The sequence below is a fragment of the Esox lucius genome, chromosome 3 (assembly GCF_011004845.1).
Source record: "Esox lucius isolate fEsoLuc1 chromosome 3, fEsoLuc1.pri, whole genome shotgun sequence".
Taxonomy (NCBI): Eukaryota; Metazoa; Chordata; class Actinopteri; order Esociformes; family Esocidae; genus Esox; species Esox lucius.
Window position 1 is genome coordinate 400,228 of NC_047571.1, and position 12,622 is coordinate 412,849.

At 36.1% G+C, this 12,622-nt stretch overlaps 1 protein-coding gene across 1 annotated transcript; it reads right to left on the minus strand.

Annotated features, from left to right (window-relative positions):
* Positions 1–3,372: 3,372 nt before the first annotated feature.
* Positions 3,373–9,605, minus strand: LOC114829922 (sterile alpha motif domain-containing protein 3). Its single transcript, XM_034289701.1, has 7 exons — positions 9,168–9,605; positions 8,121–8,190; positions 6,676–6,882; positions 5,584–6,569; positions 5,443–5,509; positions 4,221–4,389; positions 3,373–3,819 (listed from the first exon to the last, which is right to left on the minus strand). The coding sequence occupies exons 3-7, from the start codon at positions 6,878–6,880 to the stop codon at positions 3,684–3,686; spliced, it is 1,563 nt and encodes a 520-aa protein (XP_034145592.1). The 5' UTR covers positions 6,881–6,882; positions 8,121–8,190; positions 9,168–9,605; the 3' UTR covers positions 3,373–3,683.
* Positions 9,606–12,622: the final 3,017 nt, after the last annotated feature.

Below are 12,622 nucleotides of genomic sequence, written 5' to 3' on the forward strand. Positions count from 1 at the left end.
TGCTTAATAGAACTTGCAAATGGTTATAAACTATTAAGTACTGATAATTAAGTATTAGTTAAGTAAATTTGTAATCCTTATTGTAAAGTCATGATTATTAATTTGTTTATTAATTGCTGAATAAAGCTTGCAAATGGGTATAAACTATTAAGTACTGATAATTAAGTATTAGTTAAGTACATTTGTAATCCTTATTGTAAAGTCACAACTATTTATTTGTTCAATAATTGCTTAATAGAACTTGCAAATGGTTATAAATCGATAATTAAGTATTAGTGCAGTACTTATCAGACAGACAGATTTCTTTTTTTTTTTATTACAACAGAACAACATCAACAAACAAGAAAATAGGGCATGAGCATTGAATCTGAAATAAATAATGGTCCTGGTAAAAATAATAGATGAAAACAAATAATTGTGCCCTATATTTATCAACTGCTTAAACTAAAATTTCAAATGAACTCAGCTTCTAAAGCTAATTGTTTGTTTTGTTAGGTAACAGCTTCCTTTCTGTCTTCATGTTCTTGACAGCAGCCGAAATTTCGGCATCCTCATCTACAGCTTTCTTGCACCTATTCGCAAACACTGCAAGTTTGTGTTTGCCATGAGCTTCCAGGAGGGCGCTGTACTTGTTAGGTGCCGCAATGGCCAACTCTGCAATTGGTGCAGTAAGAACAATGGTGTTTCGGTCCACGCCCTACTTTTTAAATGCACCTGACATGCTTTTACCCTTACAAAAAATGTTCAGAACAGTTCTGTATCTTGCCACAACCTCTGCAGGGCTGCCAACTGAAACAAAAGAGAGAGTTGTTAAAAAGTGTACGTTTTAAAATGTGTATGGCTTGCATATAACTTTTTTTTAACTTGAGATATACCCCTTTGTCGGCTTGACCCAGCATCTTTTCCCTTCCTAGAGGTGTATGGCTTGCATATATTACCTGCATTTTCGGCCAATTCCTCCAAACCTCGCTTTTTCTGCCTTGTCTGCGGGCGTTTGTGTTGAAACTTATTGTCCTCCATGCTCAAGTTTGTTCCGTAGGTTCGTGTGTGGAACTCGTTGATACGCACGCAGATGCCGGCACAAGGACAAAACGAGAGCGTTCGCGTAGTAGTCCGCACTTTTTTGGAACATAGACGACACTTGTATGAGCGGGAGTTTGTCGGGAAGTGATGTAATTAATTTGAACAGTATAGTGCCGAAAAAGATCAGCTAGCTATGAGGGCCAAGATGACGCTGTGTTAGGTGGACACGTTGTTGAACGTCTCGTCAGGAAATTTTGAAATAGAACGATGATATAGCCATTATAATTTGACAGTTACTATTTATGAACGTGTATAAGTGATTGCCTTCTTCATTTTAACCTCCTTGCGCCAATTCATCTATGGGAAGAAAGAAAAATAGACAAACTTCGAACGTGACTGCACATGCGCCCATGTCAACTACGGAGCCTATGCGTGAGCTTTCTGGCAAATATGAAGAGATGTTACAGAAAATTTCTGCAATTGACACAAGGACTGAATCTACGGATAAGAAAATTGAGACAATGTCGTCAATTGTTACTCAACTTGTTGCTGAGGTAGCAACGCATAAGGAGTCTCTGAAGGTGGTGACGACGGAGATTCATGAGCTTTAAAAGGTAAATAAAACCATGAAGGAAGAGGTGGGAGAATGTAAGCGTTACAGCTGGAGATGGACATTAAAATTACATGGCGTGAGGGAGAAGGATGGTGAGGATATCCGGAAAGTTGCAATTGATGTCCTTAGCAATGTAGTTCCCGGTATCAGTGATAACCTTGAGGATGCCGTTGACATTGCACATCGTCTTGGCCAGAGAAGAAATGATGGGTCTCACAGATCAATCATTATACTGTTTGCTTTGCGTCGTCTTCGTGACACCGTTTGGCAAGCTGCTAGAGGCTGCAAATTTCTTTTCGATAACAAATTACGACTCACGGAAGCCCTCTCACCAGAGGACAGGGCCGCCAGAGAAAATCTTTGGCCCCTTGTTAAAAAAGCCAGGGATGAAGGAAAGAAAGCCTCCTTTCGCAGTGCGTTTGCCTTAATCGACGGGAAAAGATTCAACTTCTCTGATGTGAAATAGACCTTTGGTTCTGCAATGCCGTCATGCGGATGATCTTTTTCCTCATTGAAAGGGAAATAAGACTGATTGCTCCTATAATTCCCATGGGCAACACATTTTGGGAAGACATGTTTCGTTATTCCTCTGGTTGAACCGCAAATTCTGCTGTGCCTGTGTAAGCTGATAAAGGTTGGCCATGTTCAGTTTGATCGCTCAATTTAATATCTCTATTAACAGGTTTTTTTATTTTATTTATTATTATTTTTTTGACTAAAGTTAGCCTACATAAAAATGTTTTGCGATAAGCAAGGTGGTTAAGTGATTATAGCTACTCTAATTTAATGTTCGTGAATTAATTTTGGTTATATATTGTTCCTATTTCAAAAATAGATTGGTGTGTTTTTTCAGATAAGAGGTAGCCGACTAAACTTGTTCTTTGTGTACAATGGATTTTAAGTTTCATTCTTTTTCTGTTGTATCCTTAAACGTGAGGGGTTTACGTGATGCAGTTAAAAGGAAAGCTGTTTTTTTATATTGTAAAAGCAGTCAGTCAGATATAATTCTTCTTCAAGAAATGCATTCAAGTGATATGGATGTACAGTTTTGGAAAAATCAATGGGGAAATGCAATTTACTGTACACTGTAAAAAATTTACTGTAGAATTTACAATAACTTACTGGCAACTTTGGTTGCCAGTAAGACTGTAAAATTTACAAGAGTCCTGTAAATCATTAACTACAAACGTTCTGTAAAATGTACAGTAACTTACTGGCAGTTTTGGTTGACAGTAATACTGTAAAATGTCCAAGACTACTGTAAATCATTAACTACAAACGTTCTGTAAAATTTACAGTAACTTACTGGCAGTTTTGGTTGACAGTAATACTGTAAAATGTCCAAGACTACTGTAAATAATTAAAACTACAATTGTACTGTAAAAAATACTGCCTTATATACATGTATATGCTGTAAATTGTTTACAGCTGTAATTAAAAATAGTCAAAATAATGTTTTTGAATGCAAGTGAAATTACAAGACCAACAATGAACTTACATGTACTGTAAGTACTGTACATGTACTTACATTTTACAGTATATTAGAGCATTTGCTGTGGAATTCAATTCACTAACTACATTTGCCATTTTTCACTGATGTGATAAGTGTAAATGTTTGCTGTAAGTTAAATAAAACTCACAATAACAGGTACATTAATATAACAATTTATTCAGTAATAATGGCTATTTAACATAACCAGATTCCAAAATGTATTTGGAGAAACAATGGGGAAAAAAAGGAGATTGCACATTAAATGCAAGGCTTTAGCTTTGATTCATTAATATAAAAATGTTTGTGCAATAATGGCTATTTAACAACCTGATTCCAAAATTAATTGCACATTAAATGTAAGGCTTTAGCCTTGGACAAAAACCTCAGAACAGCAGCACTTAAATATTAACTATGTAGTGCACATTCCTAAAGTGATTATAGTCATAGCTCTAATGTCATAACCTAAAGAAATGGCATGAACTGTGCCTACCTTAAAGGCAAGAATATGAACTTGGAAATTGGGTCAGTCTCTGGTATCATTTGTATTGGAATACTTTAAATGACAAGCCATTCGAAGTCCATTAGTTTACGCAACAGTGTGCATACATGTGGGTTCATTCCGTGCATTTTCTTGTCTCGCTTTCCAGCAGCAACTTTTGATCCTGTTTCCGGGTTGATGCCCACAAGTCCTCTGTGAAAAAAAACACACACACACACACACACACACACACACACACACACACACACACACACACACACACACACACACACACATTATACACTTAAAAATAAAATTAGTCAGACATTTCAAATTACATTTAATTTCAATGAAGAGTTAGTGTCATATTCAATTTTATCAGAAATGAATGTTCAAATTTAGCCTTCCATGTTTACAATAAACAAAATGTACAGATTATATTATTATACAGATTGAAAAGCGCATTTCTGAACATTTGGCTAGAAAACATGTAAAGTAAACTTTTCCATAAAATATCTAATTCTGATAAACTATCCTAAACTGAAAACCTAAAAAAAAAAGAAAAATTGAAAGTCTACAACATTTTTTGAGTAAGACTTTACGATCTGAAATACCTCTGAATAAATTCCAGCGTGCATGCAGCGTCATCCTGATAAGCAAGATTTAAGTTGTAATAGGTCGCAAACAATGCTGCCAGGCCCTCAACAAATGCCTCTGAAAATGGGCCCAGGACAACTTCCCTCTCGACTGACAACATCCACTTGCTTGGGGTCATGGATTCACCTATAAAAAAGTTAAATAAGAATATGGCAGGGCATAGATTAATAAGTGTGGTTCATTGATAGCTTATGTTAAAGGGATAGTCTGAAAATAATGAAATGAAAATTACCATGATTTACTCACGCTATCCTAGGAGTAAATTACTTTCTTCTTTCAGACAAATACAATCGGAGTTACATAAAAAAAAAAAAAATGTCCTAGCTCTTCTCAGCTTTATTATGGTAGTGAATGACGGGCAAGATTTTAAAGCCCAAAAAGTGCATCCATTGATCATAAAAGTACTCCACATGGCTCAGGCCTTCTGAAGTGAAGCAATGCATTTAAGAAAAATATCCATATTTTAAACCATATAAATTAAAATATCTACCTTTCAGCATATGTATGGCGAAAGAGTGAACTCCGACCTGACGTAACGAAGAACATAGAAGCGCAGAGGATATTGCAAAAAAAAAACTAAGCTAATTAGAAGTCTAAAACAAGAATTTTTAAAGACAAATTTCTGAGGATTTTGATATAAGAGAAGACCTTGAGTTTGTTACACAGCCCTATTTGTATGAGGCGTTAAAGCTTAACCTACGTCATGCATAATGTAGGGAGTTTCTTTTGGCATAAATCGACTAGTTCAACAATGTTTATTTTTCTTACACAAACAGATTGCTTGCTTTCAAGGGCCTTTATTTACCCCCTGGAATTACTTTTTACTGGATTACTTTTATGATGGATGATACACTTTTTAGAGCTTTAAAATCTTACCCATTCATTGCCATTTTAAAACTTGGAAGAGCCAGGACATTCTTTAAAACAACTGATTGTATTTGTCTAAAAGAAAAAAAGTCATATACACCTGGGATGGCTTGTGGGTGAGTAAAGCATGCATTTTTTTTGAATATAGGAATGAGAATATAATTCCGAAATAGAATACATGAACAGAGGTGGCAAAAAAGTATTTAAAATGGCCATTAAAGTGAGAATTAAAAAACAGTACAGGTCAAAGAGGTACAAGAGCTAGAAAGCAAATAATAGTGTATATGATGGAGACAAAGTAAAGCAACAAACCTTGGATGATCAGTGCGGGTGAATCCGGTAATCCCTCTCTTTCCATGTCGGCTGCGGTTGCTGCTGCCTAAGAAAAACAAAAATAAATTTTGCATTACAATTAAATATTTAAGACATTAAAAATCTAAATGTTATACTTACATCAGCTTCAATTAGAAGTGATTCTGTCCTCTCTTTGAAATGGGCCATTAAGAGTTTCAAGATGCACAGGACCAGAGAATTTCCCTCTTGATACTTTGACAGAACAGCACACACCTCTTTGTTTGATGGCTTTTCTTGAAAAAATCTTATAATCCTCTTTCCTTTCCCTTGAATGCTCTCCATGATTTTTTGTAGCAGTGAGATGTCAGTAAGCAATTGGAAATGTAAAAAGATTCCCTTCAGACAAAACAGGTAAGGCCATGAGTTCTTTAGTTCAGACAGTGGTGGAGTGGCATTTATATCACGGCGCTGACGGTAATATGTGACCTCCATCAACTTGTGAAGTTCTCCTCTATCGGCTCCAGACATTCCTTCAGTAGACTGAAGCAGAACCATTTGCTTGCGCTTCTCTTCTAGAGTGTCATCATTTTCTCCCGCAGGAAACTCCTCAGGCTGCCAACTGACACAACCATATTGATCAGCCAGCCTTCTTGAGCTCTGGCTTATGGTGCTACACGATGATCGTAATCGTTCTTTTCTCTGACGAGCTAAAGTGTTGTTTCTGTTTACATGTTCAACACGGGTTTTAACTTGCAAGAGCAAAGAGGCATACCCACTACCTATTTTTGTTCCATCAGACAGAACATCAGCAAAGCTGTCCGGGTACTGCTTAACAATATTCTGCACTACAATCTGACACTGTGCCTTTGATGGGTTTACTTCATGTTTTTGCATGTTATCCACTAACATTCTTACTAGCTTCCTTCGATCAGCTGGTGATGGTCTTTTTTTATTTGCAATGGCCAGTTTAATTTCGGAAGACATGACTTCCCAAGGCACCTTAAATGTTTCAGCCCAGGCGCAAGATGCTGAAAAGCAAGCAGTAGAACTAGATGTTGTAGAACTTGAACTCTCTGATCCTGGGCTTGATGTATCCGAAAGAACATGACGCAATGAGCGTTGGGGACTTGTGCAGCTGGATTGTTCTAACACAAATAAAAAAAAAATGTAAAAAGAAATTTGAACATGAAACATTTTACAATATTTGACAAATGGAGATTAGACATTTTACATCAATCAAATAAAACATACCTTCATTTTTCCATGCATTCAGTAGTTTGCGGCATTGTATAGGCCTGAGGAACTCCATGAGGTCTTCTTCTTTGACATACTGGAGGTCATCTTTTGTCTCAACACCAATAGCAGAAAGTCCATGGATACATTTTTTAAGCGTTTCATCAGAGAGACCAGGTAATGAAGAGGAGATGGCAAGTTTTATTTCCTCTAAGTTGGACATACCTTAAAAAGATGGAAAAGAGTGGTGTAACACAATCACAGACAAGCCAGATGTGTTATACTCCTGGAGAGGGTAATAATCTAATAGCTTCTCTTGAAGTACACAGACATGTCTTGGGTCCTCATCTGTTATCCAGTATACACCCAAATCCACCAACCGCACAGCACACCGTTTCTCAGATACAAAGTAAACCAATGAATTCTTGTGAACAAGAATTAGTTTAATTCTGCCAACCTCCAAACCCGTATCATTACTGGCCAAAAGAACGACCATGCCTTTCCTGTACTTTGTTCCTTTCAAAGTGATTTCAGTAGCTACTAATGTATTGCCTGGCTGAAAATCAAAATGATCAACTGATTCCCTGATCGCTTCGTTAAAATCACAAGAATAAAATTCAGAACCTTTTTCAACTTGCACAGAAAGCTGAAAGAGGTTTCCAGCACTTAAATAGGCTTGGAGAAGCTGGTGCCTTTCTGCAAGTGTTGCACATACATTTTTGAAGTTGTGCAATTTTCTTGCACATTGTTTAAAATAGGTATGTTTGCTCTCAAACCGCATAGTCCATAAGCGAATGAGTGGCCCAAATTGTTTTATAAGCTCCGGGTAATGGCACAAGTAGTGATGTTTAGGCTTGAGAGGCTTAGAAGGGAAAGTCACATACCTAAAATGAATGTACTCCTCAATGAGCACTTTCAGATAAGCAACCTGATCTGCCAGTATTGCTGGGGCACAAATTAGATCTACAATTTGTCTGAGTAGAAGAACAAGCTGCCACACTTCTGATTCTGGATCCTTAATTCGGTGTCCAACAATAACTGGTAAAAGTCTAAGAAGACACCAGTTCTGAACAGCGTGACCACAAAGCTTCTCACTCCCAGAGTTAACCTCAGCTGGTTTATTGGCAGCATCATTTCCTGTGTACTTAAACTGTTTAATATAGCAATTAAGCTCTGTGAAAGTAAAGAATTTCTCTTGATTTACCAAGTAATCAATGTACAACTTAAGATCAGATGCCACAACACCCTCAAAGAGGTCATGTCCAAGGCAGGGTGGCAAGCCAGGCTGACAAACATGAAAGGAATTCAGCTGATTAAAAGGAGAGTTAAATTTAACTCCATCAACTACATTATCCCCTAAGGTAGCAAGTTTCTGAATGTTTCTTTCGTAAGACTCCACAGTTCGCTTCATAGCAGGTTCTAAAGGTGTGGCATGGAATGAGTCTCTCTCAATGGTGCAATACCTGCAGAAATGTAGGCTTCGGCTAAAATTCTCGACAAAACCACCAATCATGTGGGATCCCAGGTTGTCACCTACGATGGAACACAAAGAAGCTTTCAAAGTTTTGCCATCATTCACCACAACACCATTCTCCTCAAGATCTTTGAGATCTTCAATTAGTGATCTAAAAACATGAGCTGGTCCAAAGTGCTTAAAATCTTGCTCATTACACAAAAGAACAAGTTGCATGTGGTCTATGTTTGACCTGTTGTGAGGTAAAATATCAGACAAGGTAAGATAAACTGCCAGTAATTTGTTTTTTTCTAGCTGAGCCTAAAGGATTTACCACTTCAAACGAATCCTGGTAAATGATCAAACCCAGAGATGATGGATCAGTTTGAAAGAGAGAATTTTCAGAAAAATTCTTACCATCCTTTACATCCCGAAACAGATCATTTTCAGCTGTTTGTGAGTGCATCTGTTCATATTGGTCCTTCACAGACTGGCACTTAAACAGAGCACTGATGGTCTGTTTAACTGGGACATATTGAGCAAAGCACTCTTTCCCATTTCTTTCACTGACTCCTAATAAAATAGGGACTGGCTCAACATAGTGAAAATCTTGCTTGAAAGTAGTCTTTCTCCTCTGTGCTGTACTTAGAACTCCACTATTACAAGCTGTCAGCAAATCCTCCCTAGACAACTCATCAATCACATCATTAATCCTTTCCTCTGGTAATTCAAGCAAAGAAAGCTTTTCTCTCAGTTTGCTAAGAAAATATGACTGCCCAATGTCATGGATGTTTTGAAATTCTTCAACAATGCCTTGAATGGTAGACTCAGGCAATAGCAATTTAGCTTGCAGTTTCAGATAGAAGAGGGTTAAATTTCTTAAAAAAAGAGATTCATCCACAACTTCAGACAAATTTTGCTCTGCAACTTCTGATCTCTCGCTCTCAGACACGACATCTGAAACTGGGATTTCCATGGTCATAGCAGGCTCTATCAGATGGTTTACAGAGGACATTTTATGTGTCCGTGATACATGTGATGCAAATGTAGATCTCACCTTAAATGTCCTGTTGCACCCAAATGGGCACCGGATCTCCAGCCCGGACTGAATATGGCTCTTTAAATGAGACAAAAGCTGTGTTAGGGTCCCACATTGAAAATCACAAAAGTCTACATGGCATTTAAATGTTTTATCATTATCACACATATGTGCCTGATGCTCTTTAGCAGCAGACTGGTGATGTTCTCTGTGATTTCTGTATATGTGGGACTTCAATGAAGAAAACTGGGTGAAAATATGTGGGCAATCAGGTACAGCACATTTAAAACCTGATTTAGGCACATTTCTATGCAATTTCACATGCTGCACAAAACTCAGGATTGTACTGCTCTCATTATTACAAAAGTGACAGATAAACATGTTAAACTTTTTAAAAAAAAATCTAAACTTCACAAGCTAATAAATGCACAGCAAAAAAGCATGTGCACTGAAAATTTCAATGTACTTTCTATTTAACTAAATTACAAATATGAAAACTAAGCACCCTTACAAGTAATATTACCATAAAACTAAGACAAAAAAACTTCATTAACGTTACATCATCTTAAATTGAACAAAAACGTGCTATTAACGTTGGCTTGGCAGTCAAGGTTAAACACTATTTTACTGCATAAAACAATTTTAATACCTACACAATCAAGTTAAAAGCTTAAAACGTTTAAAAGCTTACATCTACTACCAAAAACAATGTAAATCAATTTCATACCAAGCTGTTATCAGCAAAAAATATTTAATTAACGTTACACCATCTTAAATCGAACAAAAACGTGCCATTAGTTAACGTTAATGGCTTGGTAGTCAAGTGAAACACTATTTAACTGCATAAAACCTACACAATCAAGTTAAAAGCTTAAAACTTTTAAAACGTACGTCTACTACCAAACAACAATGTAAAATAATTTTATACCGAGCCGTTATCAAAAAATAAATAGTAAAATGACAGCCCGGGCACACTTTAATGATGAAGAAAATATAGACAGCTAATCGTTAATCTGTGACGATTTATCATAAAATTGGACAAATAATCTAGATTATCTATTTTGCAACGTGGATGTAAAAGGATTCCATATTGTAGATGTAACACACCTCGACTCGCTCTTATTAGATGTCCTCTTCCTCCGGTAACCGTAGAGCACGAGGTGAGCACGAAAATTGAGTGCTGGTGATGATGACCCAAGCTCGTGGAAAGACCGCGAAAGTCCCGAATTCTTATTTTTGGTGTTCATTGGCGGTTGGCAACCTAGCTTATTGGTGCATTACCGCCACCAACTGGAATGGAATATGGATCAAGTTGTTTGCCTTTATAATTTATACAAATATAAATAAACATAAAAATCAAGCAATGGAAAGTCCCAACTCCCAAGATGTCCACTGAAGATGACAAAAAGTTTTGCAACTGTTTTTTATTCTTCTTAAAAATATATATTAAAAAAATTATTAAAATGGTATCCAGTATTAGGCTATTTACTGCTTAATCATGTTTCCAGATGTTAAAGGAACATGCAATAACAGTGTAGATCAGTGTAGACCTTTTTAAAAAAGACAGTATCTTATTGGACCTCTAAAATTCACAGCAATTATGTATGCTCCCACATGGCAAAATACAGTAATGCTGTAAATTTAAAAACACAGTCGTTTATTGTAAATTTTTACTGTACAAACTACAGCAATTTTTAACAGTGTAGTCATGGCTCTAGTCATTCGGCTGGAGTTTCAATTTTGTTGCACAAATGTAAAGGGCACATACTAGAAGTTAAGTCTTCTGATGAAGGCAGATGGATTATTTTAGCGATTAAGCAGGATAACTCAATCTTTATTATTTGTAATATTTATGGTTACAATTCCCGATCTGCCAATAGGTCTCTCTTTTCTCAGATAACTTTAGAATTGAAAGTTGTAATTATCCAGATTCTTTTGTGATTTTAGGCGGTGATTTTAATGAATGTGTCGATGATTCCTTGGACAGACTTCCTCCCAGAAATAACGATAACCAACAATTAAATATTAACATTTTATCATTATGCTCGGAATTTGGTCTTACAGACATATGGCGTTTTTTTCACCCTGATTTGCAAGAATTTGCTTGGTCAAATAGAAATATGTCTTCCCAATCGAGAATTGACCTCTTCCTGATCTCTTCATCTGCTCTTCAATTTGTAAAAGATGTTTCTCATTCTTTTGCTCCCCTCTCAGACCATAAGCAAATAAGTCTAAAATTGTGTAACAACACGGAAAAAAATTCAAGTTTGCGTGGTTATTGGAAATTGAATAATTCTCTCCTCAAAGATGCAGCCTTTAATGATGGCATTAAGAACTTGTTTTCTGATATATTTTCTGAAATTTCTAGTGACGGTTATACAACAAAATGGGAATATTTTAAATATAAAGCTAGACAGATTTCCATCAAAAGGAGTAAGGAGCTAAAATCCTCTAGAAATAAAAAAATATCTGAACTCCTAAATAAAATAAACACTCTATTGCAAAAAAACTTAACTCAGGAGGAAGAGTTGCTTTTAAGAGAATTAAATTTACAAATTAATCAAGCTTATTTGGATTTAGCTAGAGGGGTCTTTATTAGGTCAAAAGCCAAATGGCTAGAAGAAGGAGAGACTAACTCCAATTACTTTTTTGCATTAGAGAAGAGGAATTGCAGGAGAAATTCATGAACAGCTCTAAATATTAACGGTGTCAGATGCACTGATCCAAACTTAATTTCTAAGTTTATCACAAACTTTTATGACAATCTTTATACTTCCGAATTTAATTTAGATAATTGTGAGACATTTGTTGAAACTATTAAAAACTATATTCCAATTATTGATAATGATTTTAAAGATCTTTGTGAGTCAACTTTGACAATTGGGGAAGTTAAATCCGCTCTTTTCTCTATGAAGAGAGGAAAATCCCCTGGTGTTGATGGTTTTTCCGTTGAATTTTACATCCATTTTTGGGACTTAATAAAATCCCCATTGCTTTGCATGTATAAAGAATGCATTGCTCAGAAGGAAATGACTACTTCAATGAAGCAGGGTATAATTTCCCTTATTCCAAAACCTGGAAAAGACCCTCTCTTAATTGATAATTGGCGACCAATAACACTCTTAACCATTGATTACAAGATTTTGGCCCTGGTATATGCTAATAGGCTGAAATTTAAGCTTGACCAAATTATTGCGGAGACGCAGTCAGGATTTGTCAAAGGTAAACATATTAGCAATAAAATAAGACTTGTTTTAGATTTATTAGATTACTCTGAATTTGTACACTCTAAAGCCATTATTATTTTCTTAGACTTTTATAAGGCCTTCGATACCATTGAGCATGAATTTCTTTTGCAATCCCTCAAACTGTTTGGTTTTGGGGATTCTTTTGTTAATGTAATTAAAATGTTTTATAAAGAAATTAGTAGTTCAGTCATAGTAAATCTGAACACCTCCCAAAGATTTGTTATA